At 38.9% G+C, this 21,207-nt stretch overlaps 1 protein-coding gene across 21 annotated transcripts in view; it reads right to left on the bottom strand.

The window, feature by feature from the left end:
- Window positions 1-21,207, bottom strand: part of RIMS2 (regulating synaptic membrane exocytosis 2) — a 1,685,778-nt gene that overhangs the window by 1,425,776 nt on the left and 238,795 nt on the right. For all 21 annotated transcript variants that reach the window (XM_030217702.1, XM_030217600.1, XM_030217677.1 and 18 more), the window contains one exon: window positions 17,632-17,842. In XM_030217702.1, coding sequence (XP_030073562.1) covers window positions 17,632-17,842 — 211 coding nt within the window. The remainder of the gene's footprint in view (window positions 1-17,631; window positions 17,843-21,207) is intronic.

The following is a 21,207-nucleotide window of genomic DNA, read 5'->3' as shown; positions in this document are numbered from 1 at the left end:
TGACCCCGAGGTCTCACCAGGAGCCCTTGATAAATTTATGGGTGGGACCCGAGAGGGAAGAAACAGTCTTTTTGGTAGATACAGGAGCAGCCAAATCCTCTGTGGTTCAGTTGCCTAAAGGAGTAAAATTAACATCACAGAAGTTGTCTGTGAGTGGAGTAAAAGGGGAAGGATTTTCAGTCCCCTTATTGGAAAAAACAGTGATTAGAGCCACAGGTGATGAAGTTGAGCGAGCTCTCCTGTATATACCTGAAGCAGGATGTAACCTGCTGGGCAGAGACTTAATAGCACAATTAGGTCTAGGGATGCAAGTCATAGACGGGCAAATAACTATTAAAATGAATTATCTTACTGCAGAAGATGAAAAGGGAGTTGATCCTGGGATATGGGTCAAAGAAGGGAATAGGGGAAGATTAAAAATTCCTCCAGTGAAAATTAAACCGAAACAGGAGAGTGAAGTGATATGCCAAAAGCAATACCCTATTTCTTCTGAAGGAAGATAGGGTCTGCAACCAGTGATAGAACAATTAATAAAAGATAAGCTAATTGAGCCATGTATGTCACACCCTTTAACACTCCGGTTCACCTGGTTCTTAACCAGATGGACCATATAGGATAATGCAGGACCTAAGAGAGTTGAACAAAATAGTACAAGTCAGACACCCTGTAGTCCCTAATCCTTACACCCTACTAAGCAAAATTCCACATGATCACAGATGGTTTAGCGTGATAGATTTGAAAGATGCATATTGGTCCTGCCCCTGGCAGATGATTCTAGGGATTTATTCGCCTTTGAATGGGAAAATCCCCATACTGGACGAAGCAACAGTTCCAGTGGACTGTTCTGCCACAAGGGTTCACAAAATCCCCGAATTTATTCGGGCAGGTTTTGGAGCAGGTTCTGGAAAGGTTCCAGTTGCAACCTGAATCCACCCTTCTCCAGTATGTAGATGACCTATTGATTACAGGTGAAAGAAGTCACTGATAATTTGCTAAATTTTCTGGGAGAGCAGGGTCTGCGTGTAACCAAAACAAAGTTACAGTATGTGGAAAAAGAGGTGAAATATCTGGGACATTTAATCAGTGAAGGACAGAGGCGAATAAATCCAGAAAGAATACAAAGAATTGTAGAAACACAGCTCCCAAAGACCAAGAAACAGTTAAGAAAATTCCTAGGTCTGATAAGATACTGTAGGCTGTGGATAGACTCTTTTGCCCAAAAGACAAAGGGCCTGTATGCAAAGCTGGTGGATAGTCCCACTGATAGATTAAGATGGGACAAGGAGGAGGAAGAATGGATAAAATGCTTAAAGGAAGATTTAATCCATGCTCCTGTGTTAGCCCTGCCATCCTTGGAAAAACCTTTTCACTTGTTTGTGTCAGTAGATGATGGGGTGGCTTTGGGGGTTCTTACACAGCCATGGGGAGGGAAGAAACACCTAGTAGCATATCTCTCAAAAATGCTGGACCCTGTTTCCAGAGGGTGGTCCAGCTGTATTCAAGCAGTGGCAGCCACTGCAATTTTGGTAGAAGAAAGCCGGAAGCTCACCTTTGGAGGAGCCTTGATAGTGAGTACACCTCACTCTGTAAGAACCATACTTACTCAGAGAGCCCACAGGTGGCTAACTGATTCTAGGTTGTTGAAGTATGAAGCCATATTAATGGAAAAGAATGATTTAGTCCCGACTACAGAGAATTGTGTTAATCTGGCTTCCTTCCTATCAAAAGGGGAGAATGGAGATCAAGACATATCACATGACTGTTTAGATATCATTGAAAATCAAACAAAAATCAGGCCAGATTTAAGGGATAGGCCCTTGCACACAGGGAGACAATTATTTGCGGATGGATCTTCCAGAGTCTTGGAGGGGAAAAGACATAGTGGATATGCAGTAATAGATGGAAACACCCAGGAAGTATTGGAAGCAGAAAGACTGCCCAATACATGGTCAGCTCAGACCTGTGAGCTGTATGCCTTGAGTCAGGCATTATTAATCCTGAAGGAACAGGATGAAACCATGTATACTGATTCACAATATGCCTTCGGGGTGGTACACACTTTTGGGAAACTATGGAAAGAAAGGGGATTAATCACAAGTAGAGGAAAAGAATTGGTACATGAGAAATTAATGACACAGGTGCTTAAGAATCTGTTGTTGCCAAGGGAGATTGCAGTAGTGCATGTCCCGGGGCATCATAGATTATCTACTCCAGAAGCTAGGGGAAACAGGATTAGCTGATGAAGCGGCTAAGGAGGCTGCTCTCCAGGAAGAGCCCACAAAAATATGTGTCTTAATCCCTACGATCCCAGAATCAGAACAGTTACCCTGTTTCAGTAGGGAAGAGAAAGATAAGCTCATCCAGCTAGGTGCTGTACAGACAGAAGAAGGAAAGTGGCTTCTGCCTGAGGGCAGGCAAATGTTAAACAAAGCTGTACTGAGAGAGGTGATGGCATACTGCATCAGGGGAGTCATTGGGGGACTCAGGCCCTGTGTGATGCAGTACTAAGAAGATATGGAGGATTTGGAATGTATACTGTGGCTAAACAAATTTGTGAAAGATGTGTGATATGTAAGAAAATAAATAAAAAGGTACTTAGAAAAGCTATCCCTGGGGGAAGGGAACCAGGGCTTAGACTTTTCAAAGTATACAAGTGGATTTTACAGAACTACTCCCGGTGCAGAGATTAAAATATTTACTGGTAATTGTGGATCATCTGACCAGCTGGGTAGAGGCAATTCCAATGGCCTCAGTCACAGCACAAGGGGTGTCAAAGATAATCTTGGAACAAATAATTCCCAGATATGGGTTAGTGGAAAATATAGATTCAGACCAAGGGAGCCATTTTACCTCAAAAGTCCTGCAGGGAGTGATAGAGGGTCTGGGAATTACTTGGCACTTCCACACCCTGTGGCACCCACCCTCCTCTGGGAAGGTGGAAAGAACGAATCAAACATTGAAAAAGCAGATTTCCAAAATAATGCTAGAAACCAAATTACCCTGGACAAAGTGCTTATCAATTGCACTACTAAGAGTCAGGACTGCACCCCAAAGGGACTTGGGAATTTCCCCCTATGAAATGTTGTTTGGTTACCTTATATGAGAGGAAAAGAGGGATTACCCACATTTGAAACCAAAGATATGCATTTAAAGAATTATAGATAAAAAACAACAAAGCAGTGGAATCAAATGCATTTATTGGAACAATACCCGACGTGGCCACATTTCGCCCTCAGGCTGCGTCAGGGGTATAAACTATAAAAACAAAACACAAGTATAAAAACATGTATAACCATACATATTAACAATGTCATAAGCATGATTCAACTAATAAAAGGCAATTATATAAAAAGAGATTCAACATATATAAAACAATCCTTTAAGAGTTCTAAAAAAATATTTATACATATCATCTATAAAACAAAATATTTATAATTATCATTAAAATCATACATCACATAAAATTTTTATCAGAACATCTACAATTACTCAAATCACATTTATAACTCTCAATAAAAAATGTTAAGATCATACAATTAGAATCAAAACATTTCAATGAAGAGGGGAAGAAATTTCTTTATACATACCTATCAAAAGTGTATGTAAATATATCATACACACTAGTAGTTCCAAAAATCTAGTTCTACACAGATATAAAAACAAAAAATAAAAATATCATCAGACAAGAAGCATATCTAAATGTGCACAAAACTTTTAAAAGACTCTAGACATTCTAGTTTCTCCACTGGTATTCTTAACACAAAACCAAAAAAACTCCTTAGAAATAACCAGTCCACATTACTGCTAGAGGCAGGAAACAGGAAACAGTTCACTGAATAAAAGAGTTCTCACAAAAATATAACAACAGAGGAAGCACTGCAAGCACTCAATCTTAAAAACAACATCTAGTACATCTCCACCAGATCACAGCTAGACTCCCTACATATTCCAAAGATGTGCAAGATGAACAGAAATAAAACAAACACTTACCCACTTATCTGCTACTTCCAACTAAACTGATATGCATTAGCATTACTAGCTTCTGAGACCCATGACTCATATAGCATCATAAGGTTAAAGGTCATCTCTAAGCACATTGCAAGTATCTTAAAGGGCCAGATAGCTATTTTACATTGGAGAGCCAGATTTTAAAATAAACAGTGCTTAATTGTGAAATGTTCATAAAGGTTACAAAACTAATGATCTGAATTAATAAAAGCTTACAAATGGGTATAAACACAATGCTTTCAAAACCGAAAACTCTAGGAATAAATAACCTGTCCACATTTCTGCTAAGGCAGGTAACAATTCACTGAATGAAAAACTTCTCACAAAAATGTAACAGCAGAGAGAGCACTGCAAGCACTCCATCTTTAAAAACAACATCTAGTACGTTTCAATAAGATCACAACTAGACTCCCTACATATTCCAAAGGTGTGCAAGATCAACAAAAATAAAGCAAACACTTACCCATTTATCTGCTACTTCCAACTGAACTGATATGCATTAGCATTACTAGCTTCTGTGAGACCCATGACTCATATAGCATCATCATGAGGTTAAAGGTCATCTCTAAGCACATTGCAAGTATCTTAAAGGGCCAGATAGATATTTTACATTTGAGAACCAGGTTTAAAATAAACAAATGTTCATAAAAATTACAAAACTGGTGATCTAAATTAATAAAAAGCTTATCTAAACAAATGGCTTTATCATAGAAAAACCGAGTAGTCACTCTCTTGATTTAACCCATATGGTTTCACTGTATTAAATTTAAAAATAAGCCTCTGTTCTGCCTTTAACAACAATTTGTTGACATCTCCACCTCTCCAATGTGTTTTGATTCTCAATAATACAAGAAATCTCAATTCTTCAAAGGAGTGCATAAAATCATGCATATGTTCTACCAGTGGTTTTTCAAACATCTTGTTTTTTATGGCACTCTTATGTTCTGCAATACGTTTGTTGAATATACGTACTGTTTTACCAATATATACAAGTCCACAAGGGCAAATAATTGCATAGACAACCTGAGATGTTTTACAATTCGAATATTGTTTTAGTTCAAATTTTTCTCCTGTCTTTGGATTTTCAAAAAATTTTGCTTTCAGATTTACTGTACAAAAACAACAATTCAAGCATGGGAAATGCCCCCAAACTGGATCTTTCCTTACAGGTACTAGTAATGCTGATGGTGCTAAGAAATCTTTTAAATTTCTATTTCTCTTAAATGCTATCATCAGTTGTTTCTCAGAAAAGCACGGTATATTCTGAACAAGTGTCCAATGTTTTCTAAGTATTTTAATAATATCACGTGACACATTGTCAAAATAAAGGGTACACACAATTTTATCTGTATTCTTATCAGGAATATTATTATTTCTATGGAGGAGGTTACCTCTTTGATGTTCTTTTGTTTTTAGCATCCCTTCCTCTATGTATCTATGTGGATATCCCCTCTGTTTAAATCTATCAGCCATTACATGCATCTGTTTCTGAAAATCATTAGTATCTGAACATAATTTTTTAACTCTTAAAAACTGACTATATGGGAGGTTACGTTTCAACGGTTGGCTATGACAGCTATCATATTTCAAAAGTTTATTCCTGTCTGTTGATTTACGGTATATTGTAGTTTTAAAATTGCCATGTTCAAATTGTATTTTTATATCCAGATATGGTATTTCTTTTCTATTAAAATACATTTGAAATTTCAAATTATTATCACGTGTGTTCAACCATTTGTAAAACTCTCTCAGCTGTATTTCACTACCTTCCCATAACATCAGTATGTCATCTATGAATCTCCTCCATGTTAAAATGTATTTTCTCAAGGGACTAGTCTGTATATATTTCCTTTCAAAATTACCCATAAATAAGTTTGCCAACGATGGGGCTACCGTTGCCCCCATGGCTGTCCCTTTCACCTGTTGGTAGTAACATCCTTCAAATTTGAAAAAATTTTCTTTTAAAGCTATAGTAATTATTTGCATGATGAATTCTGTGGGTATTCTTCTATATGATTTCCTTTCAAGCAATGCTTCTTGAATTACTGCCAATGCTTCATCTTGTGGGATACTTGTGTAGAGAGACTCGACGTCAAATGTTACTAAAATAATATTGTTATGAACCGGACCCAATTCGTCCAAAATATTAATAATGTGCGTCGAGTCCCTCACATAAGATGGAATAGAGGGAATGAGGGGTCTAAGAAATGAATCCGTGAATACAGACAGTGGTTCTAAAAGAGAGCCAATGCCTGACACAATTGGTCTCCCTGGTGGATCTATAAGAGATTTATGTATTTTAGGCAATACATACAAAACAGGAGTACGTGGGTGATCAACTATTAAAAAATCTCTTTCCTTTTTAGTTAAATAACCAGCTTGTTCCCCTAATGTAATAAGAGAGTCAATTTTTTCTTTCAAGTCAGTAGTGGGATCCCTAAGTAGTGGTAGATAGAAACTCTTATCCTTCAACTGTCTCCTGATTTCATCTATATATTTCTCTTTATCCATCACCACTACTGCTCCCCCTTTGTCCGCTTGTTTTATCACAATACTATTATCATACCTCAGAGTGTCAATGGCTTTTCTTTCTTCTTTTGTTAGATTGAAAAATGGATTCTTCTTATTTTTCTCCAAAAGATCTAGATCTTTAAGTACCATTCTCTCAAAGGCTTGTATCATCGGATTTATTTGGACCGGGGGGACCCATACACTATTTCGTCTGACTATTGATTGTTCCATAACACAGCTTTCATTTTTAGAAAAGAAGTCCATAATGCGTAACTTCCTAGTTAGTTTAAAAAGATCAACTCTAGTATTCAGGGCATTATAGCATGGTGTTGGTACAAAAGATAGACCCCTATCTAAAACTGCCTGTTCATATTGACTCAAATTCCTTTTAGATAAATTAATAACATTACTAGTCTCCCATTTAGACGACCCTATCATATGCATATCATTATTCACTGTAACTATTGGTTTATTTTTCATTTCCAATAGTCTTCTATGGGCCTCATGTGTGAATACATCTGGGGCCTGTTGTTGAACTGTCTGCTCGTTACTTGTCTGGTCATAGAATTCCCCCTTCCTCTCCTTCCTCCCCTCCCTCTTCCTCTCCCAATATAATAAGGTAGCTGAGCCCCCTGGTCTTTCCTTACTGTAGGTATATCTGTAATTGAGCCTTTCTTCCAAATCTTTCCTAACTGAAAAACCTGCTCAGATAGGTTTGTTCTCGGGGGTGTAGTTAATAGAGGTGCTGATGGATCGAAAACCTCCTCATTGTCGCTCCTTATCCTTTTAGATTTTCGTTCGGCAGTGGGGCTCTTATGTTCAACAACATCCCTCATTCTATCAGGAATAAAATTTTTACTTCTATTGTCATAATATCTCTGTTTATAATTACTCTGATGCCAGGGATAAATCTTCCCATATCTGTAATCTAATTCATCTCTTTTATATTTATCAAACTTTACACTCTTCACATCTTTCTTAAAACTATCTAATTGTAATTTAAAATCTTCAAAAATGTCCTTAAAACATCTATCATTCTCCTTTAAATAAACCAATTCATTATCAAGAGCTTCTTTAATTTTTTCAGTCTTTTTGTTAGCCGTTTGGATGATAAGGATCATCAAATCCAGAGAACATTTGTTAAGGATTGCTTCCCATTTCATTAGGAAATCTGCATCCTCAGTGTACATTTTTGGTTCTTTGCTCATTCTTAGTCCTCTGGGAATCATCTTATTCCGACAATATTCCAATAGAGTCAAAGAGTGTAGTTCAGTACGTACTAGTCTCTTATTTAATTTTATAGCTTCTTCCCAATGATTCATCTGGTCAAACTCAGTAGTACTTCTCTCAAAGAAAGGTTCCTTAGGCAAAAGATCTTGTAAATGGGCATCAGTAAAACTTAAGATGTTATGCCAAGGTGAATGGGACATCTTGCCTCACAGGTACAAAACAAAAAAAACAAAAAGGCACACAACTGCTTACAAAACAGTAGATAAAAAACAACAAAGCAGTGGAATCAAATGCATTTATTGGAACAATACCCGACGTGGCCACGTTTCGCCCTCAGGCTGCGTCAGGGGTATAAACTATAAAAACAAAACACAAGTATAAAAACATGTATAACCATACATATTAACAATGTCATAAGCATGATTCAACTAATAAAAGGCAATTATATAAAAAGAGATTCAACATATATAAAACAATCCTTTAAGAGTTCTAAAAAAATATTTATACATATCATCTATAAAACAAAATATTTATAATTATCATTAAAATCATACATCACATAAAATTTTTATCAGAACATCTACAATTACTCAAATCACATTTATAACTCTCAATAAAAAATGTTAAGATCATACAATTAGAATCAAAACATTTCAATGAAGAGGGGAAGAAATTTCTTTATACATACCTATCAAAAGTGTATGTAAATATATCATACACACTAGTAGTTCCAAAAATCTAGTTCTACACAGATATAAAAACAAAAAATAAAAATATCATCAGACAAGAAGCATATCTAAATGTGCACAAAACTTTTAAAAGACTCTAGACATTCTAGTTTCTCCACTGGTATTCTTAACACAAAACCAAAAAAACTCCTTAGAAATAACCAGTCCACATTACTGCTAGAGGCAGGAAACAGGAAACAGTTCACTGAATAAAAGAGTTCTCACAAAAATATAACAACAGAGGAAGCACTGCAAGCACTCAATCTTAAAAACAACATCTAGTACATCTCCACCAGATCACAGCTAGACTCCCTACATATTCCAAAGATGTGCAAGATGAACAGAAATAAAACAAACACTTACCCACTTATCTGCTACTTCCAACTAAACTGATATGCATTAGCATTACTAGCTTCTGAGACCCATGACTCATATAGCATCATAAGGTTAAAGGTCATCTCTAAGCACATTGCAAGTATCTTAAAGGGCCAGATAGCTATTTTACATTGGAGAGCCAGATTTTAAAATAAACAGTGCTTAATTGTGAAATGTTCATAAAGGTTACAAAACTAATGATCTGAATTAATAAAAGCTTACAAATGGGTATAAACACAATGCTTTCAAAACCGAAAACTCTAGGAATAAATAACCTGTCCACATTTCTGCTAAGGCAGGTAACAATTCACTGAATGAAAAACTTCTCACAAAAATGTAACAGCAGAGAGAGCACTGCAAGCACTCCATCTTTAAAAACAACATCTAGTACGTTTCAATAAGATCACAACTAGACTCCCTACATATTCCAAAGGTGTGCAAGATCAACAAAAATAAAGCAAACACTTACCCATTTATCTGCTACTTCCAACTGAACTGATATGCATTAGCATTACTAGCTTCTGTGAGACCCATGACTCATATAGCATCATCATGAGGTTAAAGGTCATCTCTAAGCACATTGCAAGTATCTTAAAGGGCCAGATAGATATTTTACATTTGAGAACCAGGTTTAAAATAAACAAATGTTCATAAAAATTACAAAACTGGTGATCTAAATTAATAAAAAGCTTATCTAAACAAATGGCTTTATCATAGAAAAACCGAGTAGTAGTTTTTAAGAGTTAAAAAATTATGTTCAGATACTAATGATTTTCAGAAACAGATGCATGTAATGGCTGATAGATTTAAACAGAGGGGATATCCACATAGATACATAGAGGAAGGGATGCTAAAAACAAAAGAACATCAAAGAGGTAACCTCCTCCATAGAAATAATAATATTCCTGATAAGAATACAGATAAAATTGTGTGTACCCTTTATTTTGACAATGTGTCACGTGATATTATTAAAATACTTAGAAAACATTGGACACTTGTTCAGAATATACCGTGCTTTTCTGAGAAACAACTGATGATAGCATTTAAGAGAAATAGAAATTTAAAAGATTTCTTAGCACCATCAGCATTACCAGTACCTGTAAGGAAAGATCCAGTTTGGGGGCATTTCCCATGCTTGAATTGTTGTTTTTGTACAGTAAATCTGAAAGCAAAATTTTTTGAAAATCCAAAGACAGGAGAAAAATTTGAACTAAAACAATATTCGAATTGTAAAACATCTCAGGTTGTCTATGCAATTATTTGCCCTTGTGGACTTGTATATATTGGTAAAACAGTACGTATATTCAACAAACGTATTGCAGAACATAAGAGTGCCATAAAAAACAAGATGTTTGAAAAACCACTGGTAGAACATATGCATGATTTTATGCACTCCTTTGAAGAATTGAGATTTCTTGTATTATTGAGAATCAAAACACATTGGAGAGGTGGAGATGTCAACAAATTGTTGTTAAAGGCAGAACAGAGGCTTATTTTTAAATTTAATACAGTGAAACCATATGGGTTAAATCAAGAGAGTGACTACTCGGTTTTTCTATGATAAAGCCATTTGTTTAGATAAGCTTTTTATTAATTTAGATCACCAGTTTTGTAATTTTTATGAACATTTGTTTATTTTAAACCTGGTTCTCAAATGTAAAATATCTATCTGGCCCTTTAAGATACTTGCAATGTGCTTAGAGATGACCTTTAACCTCATGATGATGCTATATGAGTCATGGGTCTCACAGAAGCTAGTAATGCTAATGCATATCAGTTCAGTTGGAAGTAGCAGATAAATGGGTAAGTGTTTGCTTTATTTTTGTTGATCTTGCACACCTTTGGAATATGTAGGGAGTCTAGTTGTGATCTTATTGAAACGTACTAGATGTTGTTTTTAAAGATGGAGTGCTTGCAGTGCTCTCTCTGCTGTTACATTTTTGTGAGAAGTTTTTCATTCAGTGAATTGTTACCTGCCTTAGCAGAAATGTGGACAGGTTATTTATTCCTAGAGTTTTCGGTTTTGAAAGCATTGTGTTTATACCCATTTGTAAGCTTTTATTAATTCAGATCATTAGTTTTGTAACCTTTATGAACATTTCACAATTAAGCACTGTTTATTTTAAAATCTGGCTCTCCAATGTAAAATAGCTATCTGGCCCTTTAAGATACTTGCAATGTGCTTAGAGATGACCTTTAACCTTATGATGCTATATGAGTCATGGGTCTCAGAAGCTAGTAATGCTAATGCATATCAGTTTAGTTGGAAGTAGCAGATAAGTGGGTAAGTGTTTGTTTTATTTCTGTTCATCTTGCACATCTTTGGAATATGTAGGGAGTCTAGCTGTGATCTGGTGGAGATGTACTAGATGTTGTTTTTAAGATTGAGTGCTTGCAGTGCTTCCTCTGTTGTTATATTTTTGTGAGAACTCTTTTATTCAGTGAACTGTTTCCTGTTTCCTGCCTCTAGCAGTAATGTGGACTGGTTATTTCTAAGGAGTTTTTTTGGTTTTGTGTTAAGAATACCAGTGGAGAAACTAGAATGTCTAGAGTCTTTTAAAAGTTTTGTGCACATTTAGATATGCTTCTTGTCTGATGATATTTTTATTTTTTGTTTTTATATCTGTGTAGAACTAGATTTTTGGAACTACTAGTGTGTATGATATATTTACATACACTTTTGATAGGTATGTATAAAGAAATTTCTTCCCCTCTTCATTGAAATGTTTTGATTCTAATTGTATGATCTTAACATTTTTTATTGAGAGTTATAAATGTGATTTGAGTAATTGTAGATGTTCTGATAAAAATTTTATGTGATGTATGATTTTAATGATAATTATAAATATTTTGTTTTATAGATGATATGTATAAATATTTTTTTAGAACTCTTAAAGGATTGTTTTATATATGTTGAATCTCTTTTTATATAATTGCCTTTTATTAGTTGAATCATGCTTATGACATTGTTAATATGTATGGTTATACATGTTTTTATACTTGTGTTTTGTTTTTATAGTTTATACCCCTGACGCAGCCTGAGGGCGAAACGTGGCCACGTCGGGTATTGTTCCAATAAATGCATTTGATTCCACTGCTTTGTTGTTTTTTATCTACTGTTTTGTAAGCAGTTGTGTGCCTTTTTGTTTTTTTTGTTTTAAAGAATTATATACTGGCACTGTCTTCCTTTTTATCTCATTTAAGGGAGAAAGGGTTACTGGCCCATACTCCACCACTTGAATTTGCTGTTCAGAAGATCCAGCCGGGAGATTGGGTACTGGTCAAGTCCTGGAAAGAGTCCAAGCTACAGCCCTCCTGGCAGTGGCATTCCTAGGGGGGCTGACACCCGGGGCAGATTGTCGATGCGCCCCGCCACCCGGGTGCAGCGACCCCCCCCCCCCCGGCGAAAGAAACCCTCCGGGTGCACGCCGCTGGGGGGGGTGCCTCGCACGCCTGTCCTTCGTTCGTTCCATGCTCCCTCTGCCCCGGAACAGGTTACTTCCTGTTCCGGGGCAGAGGGAGCATGGAACGAACAAAGGACAGGCGCGCGCAGCACCCCCCCCCCCCCCCAGTGGCGTGCACCCTGGGCGGACCGCACCCACAGCCCCCCCTAGGAACACCACTGCCTCCTGGGCAGGTCCTTATCAAACCTTGCTGACCACTGAAACTGCAGTCAGGACAGTCGAGAATGGTTGGACACCCTATACCAGGATCAAGGGACCAGTAGAGGCACCTGCAAATTCCCCCGGATGGACAGTGATAAAGACAGAGGATCCTCTCAAGATAAAGATTAAAAGAAAGACTAAAAATGCTGCATAAGCAATTCCTATGAGAGACCTGTTTTGAGCTGGGATCCAGGCCCTGATGATAATCCTGCCTGGGATCCTGTGACCAGGTTTTGTAGACTGTGTGAACCCTTAATAGACACTTGGACTACAGGGCCAGGGACATTTATTATAATGGACAGGGACATATTCTATGGGTGTGCTAAAATAAGGGTTGAACAGAGGAACATAACACTACCACGACCCAACACGGGTGAACTGGTAACATTTTGGCTCATTACATATGAAATACTGGGAGGGGGTTGGCAAAATATTGATGGATCCCACCAGTACAAACCCTGCCCACCTCCAGAAAAGTTCCTCCCCCTGACAATTAAATGCCACCCCTATGCCTTACCTTTCCAACCCTCACCAGGACCTACCTGTGGATCTGGGCACCAGATTCCTAATGACTGTCTCACAGTATTCCAACTAGGAGTCCTCCTACCATATATGGAAGGCTTATCCCTAGCAGTAATACCACAACACTATCGCTAGGGCTTTGGCACCATTTTAGGGCCCGCCAACCTGGGCAGCAGCGGAAAGGACCGCTGCTACCTACAGGTACATGTTTGGATTGCTAGACCCCCCTGGAACAGTGTGGCATGGGGCAAGGACTTATGTGATGGGAGCAGATTTTTTCTGGAGGTGGGTGGGATTCGCACTGGCAAAGTCCACTGACATCATTGTGAGGCTAGAGGAAGCTATTGCCAGTATTAGGGGGGGGGGATCAGGGGAGCTACTACCAGCACGGGGGTGGGAGGAATCAGGGAGGTTGATGGAGGATGGGCTGTTCTTTGTCAAGGGTTGGGGTGGGAGGGGAGTTAAACTTGGGGACTGGCAATCAGGCAGGCCCGAGGTGCACTGAACCCCTCCATAATTGGCAGCCTCACTTACTGGACTGCCGTTAGCACAACTGTACTTACTGCCTCCTCATGAGGTGGCAGAAAGTTTGACTGCACTGACAATCCTGACAGGTAGTGCACAGTAACTACCTGTGTGCTGTCATAGCTGTTCACATCCCTTCCTACCCATGTCACACCTAGATACAGCCCACACACAACATTAGACAGCTAACATGGGAGTTTTACTGCAGTGGCTGCCTTTTTAACTCAGGAGGCAGTAGTACAAGCCTGTTCTACTGTCTACTATGTGATAAATCCCAACTTCTGCTCAAAATTAACTAATTTGTAAAAAAATTCAGTATTAATTCCTATCAACTATAGGTGATTAAAATAGTACTGGATCCTGCCAGAAAATCACCTAACTTCACTGAATAAGTGACAATATTTATTGTGGAGTGGAGGAGTAGCCTAGTGGTTAGTGCAGTGGACTTTGATCCTGGGAAACTGGGTTCGATTCCCACTGCAGCTCCTTGTGACTCTGGGCAAGTCACTTAACCCTCCATTGCCCCTGGTACAAAATAAGTACCTGAATATAAGTAAAACCGCTTTGAATGTAGTTGCAAAAAGGCAGAATATCAAGTCCCATTTCCCTTTCCCTATTACATATGTAATTAAGGTTGATGCTTAAAAATTCTATGCAACAAACCAGACATTTTACATGTTATGCATCATACATTGCAGAATTTTTAAAACTACATAACTGTGGTATTAAAAAAATAGCTTGAGTACTACTCTGTTCATTAACTGCTGCTTCTCTACAGAGTGTCCACAAACTAAAATAAATAAACGGATTGAGTCCGAAAATTGAGAAATCTATTCAAAATATATTTCATGGAATCACACTGGTTTTGTTTATATCATAACATTTTGAGGCGTATACCTTTGGTTCTGCTCAAGAGCAATTTTGTGGGCTTCTAAGGCTAGCTTTCCTTGTGAACAAAAGGAATCTTAATCTAAATCTGAACCTAAGCTGTTTTGTTCTTAGAATCACTTCCTCTCTGCCACCTGCCGTAGTGAGCACATAATGCAGGAAGCTCTGGCAAATGTCCAAGTAAAATAATATATATCTGCACACGTGCTGTAATATTATTCTGCGCTAGAGAGCTGCATAGGAATGAGGTTAGCGGGGATCCCATGGGAATGGATGCAGATCCTGTGGGGTTCCCACAAAAATGCAGTGCCAGGCCAGCGTACCTATCCTTTCCTTGTGCCATAGAAATTATCATCTCAAACGTTTTGCAACCAAACAATGCTTACATCGGAGGGGGGTAATACTATATCACATCACTATACCCAGCTCCCTCTAGGTTACCTAATCAATACAGTAGTGAAGAAGTGCTATTGGAACCATCAGATTCGCATGCTACCACCACTTTGGCCTAATGTCTTAAGCCATGACACCATTAAGGGTGGGCATGTAATCTTCATTGATTCCGTTTATACAATTTTATATATCTTTTTTATTAATATTTTTATGAGCTTTTCCCACTGTATATGCTTAATTTTCTAAATGGAGAACCACAAATAGAACCATGTAGATTTTCACCCCAATGGTTTATTTTAAAATCCAAGATTCCTTCAGACTCATTTTTTAATCCAGTGAAATAGGAGACTTGTCTTGCTTCCAACGACATGGGGTGGCAATGGGTGCTACTATAGCCCCTTTGATTGCCACATTATAAATGGCACAGTTTGAAGATCAGCACGTTTATCCATTCCCGCGTTTTACTGCGGTTAAGATCTGGAAACGATTCCTGGATGATATATTCTTCATTTGGTTGAATGATTTGGAATCCCTGATGGAATTTGTATCCTGGATAAATACACTGGATGATAATCTTAAATTTACGGTGACGTGTCATCAAAAATTTATTGATTTTTTGGACATCCATATAGTGAAAAATGGAGGTCAGATGGCCACTACTAAAGCTACACATCAGAATAATTATTTGCATTTCAGTAGCTTTCACCCTTACCGTCTGCGACGCAATCTGCCAATTAGCCAGTTCCTTCACTTGAGAAGATTATGTTCATCACTAACGGAATTTAAGTATCAAGCTGGATTATTGACATCAAGGTTTGTGGAGAGGGGATATCCTTTTAAAGTAATTCGGAAAGTATATCTATGTGCCTGCTCTGCACAGCGGGAACTATTATTGGCTGATCAAGATCTAACCAGTGAAGCAAATGAAAGGATAGTGTGCGTGCTTCCTTATTCTACTCTTACAAGGGATATATAGTAAACTCAATTATGCGGCATTGGCATGTATTACAAGTGGAAGAACCATTTGTGGATAAACTCATTATAGCTTTTACAAGATATAAAAATATTGGGGAGTTGTTATCAAAAAGAAAAAGAGATACCATTTAGACCAACAGCATACTTAACAACAAATCTGTTGTGGTAATTGTCAATGGTGTGCTGAGGCTTTAACTGGCCCATTTTGGTCGGATCCACAGATGGGGTCGATGGATAAAATCAAGAGGACTATTGGATTGCTTGTCAGCAATGGTAGTATATACCATCCAATGCCCATGTGGTAAAATCTAATATAGAACTAATGAAGCATTGGCTATGTAGATCCAACCCCTGAACCTGATTGGCTTCCCGTATAAACAGCTGGTAGAAAGGAAGTATAAATATTGAAAAACGCCACAGCCATTTTGAACCCGCAACGAAGATAAACTGTGTGGTAGGAAGAATTGCTGTTGGAGTGAAAATGTTGAAAAATATATATATATATATATATATTTGTTGATACATTTATTCATTGTGCATGTTTTTAGGAGACGGACCTTGATACAGCTTTTCAGCAAAACATGAATTCATGTCAGGCAAGACAAGTCTCCTATTTCACTGGATTAAAAAATGAGTCTGAAGGAATCTTGGACTTTAAAATAAACCACTGGGGTGAAAATCTACATGGAGCTAAGTATTTGTGGCTCTCCATTTAGAAAATTAAGCATATACAGTGGGAAAAGCTCATAAAAATATTCATAATAAAATATATATAAAATTGCATAAACGGAATCAGTGAAGATTACATGCCCACCCTTAACGGTATCATGGCTTAAGACATTAGGCCAATGTGGTGGTAGCATGCGACTCTGATGGTTCCAATAGCACTTCTTCACTACTGTACTGATTAGGTAACCTAGAGGGAGATGGAAATTATAATAGCACTAAAAACAATTAATTATGGTTAATAGCATTGAAATCCCCATAAGCACTGAGAGGGGAAGTTATCAACATGAGCTACTGTTAAGTTGGCTTATTTTACCACAAGTCTGATTATTTCAGTACATGGGACGGGTAGGGATGAAGGAGATTCCAGTGGGGACAGGTTAGATTCAAGCAGGGATTGGTGAAATTTCTGTTCCCGTGCAACTCTCTATTCTGAGCATTAAGTATGAGCATCACAAACATTTTTGTACATACAATACTGCACATGGACTGATACAATTTTTTTCTGCTCAGACCTATGTGCAGAACTATTACCTCTCCCTCTTCTATCTTTTCTTTACCCGTGTTCTTCATCAAAACCACACAAAAAAGTTATGGCTATTGTTATGCTTGCAGCAAAAAGAAGGAGCAGGCATTCAATCCTCACAGATGCTACTGCAGAAGAATGAGCTAGCCCTGCTACATTTTTCTCAGACCTGGTGTTCAAACTCCTGTGCTATGCTCATCTTAAAGTCTTTTGTGCAGTTCTCTCCATTGTGCCACAATAACTAATAGTCTCATTACCATTGGTTTTAATACGACGTGTGCCGGTGCCAAACGCAAGGCGTGCTCAGGGTTACCTTCTGTGGAATAACCATTTTGTGCATCTTGCACCCAGAAAATTACGTACAGGTATCGCTCTAACTATGCACAGCCATCTGTGCTAGCTTTCTGTATCAGCCCCTAAATGAGATAATTATGGAGGATTTCTTTTTTTATCTGATATATCACAGTTTTCTCATTTTAATATTTCATTTCTAGATACATTCTAATATCTCAATATTTAAGAACGGTGAAAACTAACGAGAAGGGTTGAAGTTTTGTACCTTATTTGAGCGTAAAGACACTCGACCTCCGCATCGTGCGCAGAATTTTGTTTGGCAATAAGAACAGTTATGGCCACAGCCATCAGCAAATTTTGTTTTGTGGCAGATTCCACATGTGGGGGCATCACCCTTCTGTTCCTGCTGCTGCTGTGCTTCTTCACCCATCTTCTTCACCTGCTCCTTATACATCTCAAACTGCTGGTGCAATTTCCTGTGAATAAGAACAATTAACATCTTTAACACCTACTGTTATAAAACACCAAGCATGGTAGGTTAAAAAAAAGCAGCAAGGAAGTCATATGTCATGACAAAATACCATGTAACGGACTACATAAGGTGCTTCTAACTGATGTGTTATTAATTTGCAGACAGACCTGCCTTTTGTTTTTAGTTTAACCAGGCATTTATAAAGGGATGTGCTTCTTCTACTTAACTCTACCAGAAAACAACGGACCCTACAAGCAACATTTTAACCAGGTAAAGCCTGAGCACAAAATATGTCAATGACCAGAAGAAGGCAAGTTTCACAGAATTCACAATCTGACCAAATGCTAACTTACATTGTATTAGCAGTCACCACAAAAGAAAACTTCCTCAACAGATGAGTATGATGTCCATGCCAAACATTTATACAGAAACCTTTAAGCTAATAATCATTTCCTACAGTATAGCTCTGTGCAAGCTGTCTCAGTGTACAGCCAGACATTTTAGTGTCATTATTCTCTAATATAGAGATCTATTTACTAAGTTGTGGAATTCATTAATGCACATTATTTACTTGAATACCATTATTTCTAATGAAGGTTATTCACTAACAGCACTTGATAACACATTACCACCTGCTGAAACAGAAAATAGAACCCATTAGTAACTGCTACAGTCCAAATTAATACATTGTACATTACAAGGTAATTTTAAGGCATTTTTATATGTACATGACAGTAAACATGCATAAAATGCCACTTACAAAGTTACCCACATGTAAAATGTATGCACAATGACAAGAGCATGTACATTTATGTGACTTAGGTGAAAGCATATTCAAGGATGTAATGTTTGGTGCATGGTGGGCAGAGTTGAATTTACATGCATACAATATATACGCTCACATTTCCTTTGCGCATATTTATAAATGCCCCTGGGCAGGGCGTGAATGTCTGTAGATTAATTTTAGCTGTGATTTATGCTAATTTTCTAGGGCAATTTTCTAGGTTTATGTGTTTTATAAAATAATTATTTGGATGTAACTCAAGGAAAGATACATTGAGGTATACGTTTTCCCTGTCTCCAGAGGACTTACAATCTAATTTTGTACCTGAGGCAAAGGAGGATTAAGTGACTTACTCAGGGTTACAAGGAGCAGCAGCAGAATTTGAATCAGGCTTCCCTAGTTATCATATAAAATCAAAACTAGAAATTCATTCAACACAGCATGAAGTGGAGCCTGCTGCAATTTATAATTAAAAGTTCTGGGCACACAAATTCCCCTGATGAAGCTATATAGTAAAATGGGAACCCCGTCGGGATTTGTGTACATAAATTCTTTTGAACACATTTTTTTAAAAATTACCTACATAAGAAGAAAAGTTGAAAGGAAAATTAGGTTCTTACCTTGGTAATTTTCTTTCCTTTAGTCATAGCAGATGAATCCATTACAAATGGGTTGTGTCCACCTACCAGCAGGGGGAAATAGAGAGCACTGAAAAACTGTAGTGCTTCTTGGCCAGCTAGCTCCATCTGCCTCTCAGTATTTGAAGCTTCCAAAGCAGTGTTACACTGCAAAGTAGAATAACATGAACTTTCCTCACAGCGAACGAACTCCCCAGAACAGGAGCAGTAATTCAAAGGAGGGGCAAACTCAACCTCCTGTAACAGAACAGAAATCCTGAAGACTGTTTTCCAACTTCCCCCAATGAGGGAACATATCTACAGGAAAAACTGAACCCAAAACAGCATCAATCAATCAATCAGGGCGGGCTCATGGATTCATCTGCTATGACTAAAGGAAAGAAAATTACCAAGGTAAGAACCTAATTTTCCCTTCCTTGTCATCAAGCAGATGAATCTATTACGAATGGGATGTATCAAAGCAATCCCTAGATAGGATGGGAAGAAGCCACACCACGTGCCAGCACTTGTGCTCCAAAATGTGCATCCCTCCTGGCAGCCACATCCAGCTGTAATGTCGGGCAAATGAGAGCTTAGAAGCCCATGTCGCTGCACTGCATATCTCTTGATGAGGGAGTGCTCCAGTTTCAGCCCAAGGGAAATCGCTCTTGTGGAATGCGCCTTAAAGGCTTTAGGCGGAGGCCGACCAGACAGCAGATATGCTGAAAAAAATAGCTTTCGATGCTGGAGACCCTCTGCGAGGACCTGACAACAAAACAAAAAGGTGATCAGAGGTCCTGAAAGCATTTGACATGCGCAGATACTGCAACAGAGCCCTTCAAACATCTAGAAGATGCAAATGCAGAAATGGATCTCGACAGGACAGTGCCTGGAGCTCAGACAGCCGTCTCGCCGAAGTAATGGCCACCAAAAAGACCATCTTTAGGGTCACATCCTTCTCCGAAGCTCGCCTAAGTGGCTCAAAGGGCGAACACTGAAGGGCCTTTAAAACTAACCCCAGGTTCCAGGCCAGACACGGAGCCCGCACGGAAGGACGGAGCCGAAGCACCCCTCTAAGAAACCGTGCCACCTCCGGATAAGCAGCCAGGGAGAGGCCAGCCACCTTCTCCCGAAACATGCTAAGGCTGCAACTTGAACACGCAGGGAATTATAGGCCAAGCCTTTTTGTAAACCATCCTGCAAAAAGTCAAGTATCGGCAAGACAGAAGCCCGCATGGGTGTAATCGCTTTAGCAGCACACCAAGCCTCAAACTGGCACCAAATCCGAGCATAGGCAACGGAAGTGGAACGCTTGCGGGCCTGAAGGAGAGTGGAGATGACCTTGTTGGAATAGCCCTTGTCTCTCAATTGCGCCCTCTCAAGAGCCGCCGTAAGACCAAAGCGGCAGGAGTCCTCCATGGTTACCGGCCTCTGTGACAACAGGTTCAGTACCAGAGGCAATAAAAGGGGAGCCTCTACCAGCATCCGCTGGAGGTCCGCATACCACGGCCACCTGGGCCAATCCGGGGCGATGAGAACCACCTCTCCTTGATGTAGCCGAATCCGCAGGAGTACTCGCCCTATCAAGGGCCCAGGAGGGAACAAATACAGGAGGCCCTGAGGCCAGGGTTGAGCCAAGGCATCCAACCCTGCCGAGCGAGGATCTCTCCGTCTGCTGTAAAGCACAGGACTTTGGCATTTGCACTTGACGTCATAAGATCCACTATGGGCGTCCCCCATTTGGCACAGATCTGAAGGAACACTTTGTCTGCCAGTTCCCACTCCGCTGGGTCGATTTGATGCCTGCTTAGATAATCGGCTCGCACGTTGCTCTGACCTGCAAAGTGAGCTGCTGAAAGAAACTGCAGAAGTAACTCGGCCCAGTGGCAAATCTGCGCGACCTGTGCAGCCAGTGCCCTGAACTGAGTGCCGCCTTGTCAATTTATGTAGGCCACTGCTGTCGTATTG

The sequence above is a fragment of the Microcaecilia unicolor genome, chromosome 1, assembly GCF_901765095.1.
Source record: "Microcaecilia unicolor chromosome 1, aMicUni1.1, whole genome shotgun sequence".
Classification (NCBI taxonomy): Eukaryota; Metazoa; Chordata; class Amphibia; order Gymnophiona; family Siphonopidae; genus Microcaecilia; species Microcaecilia unicolor.
Note: the sequence above shows the minus strand (reverse complement) of the source record. Positions and strands in the feature narration are given on the sequence as shown.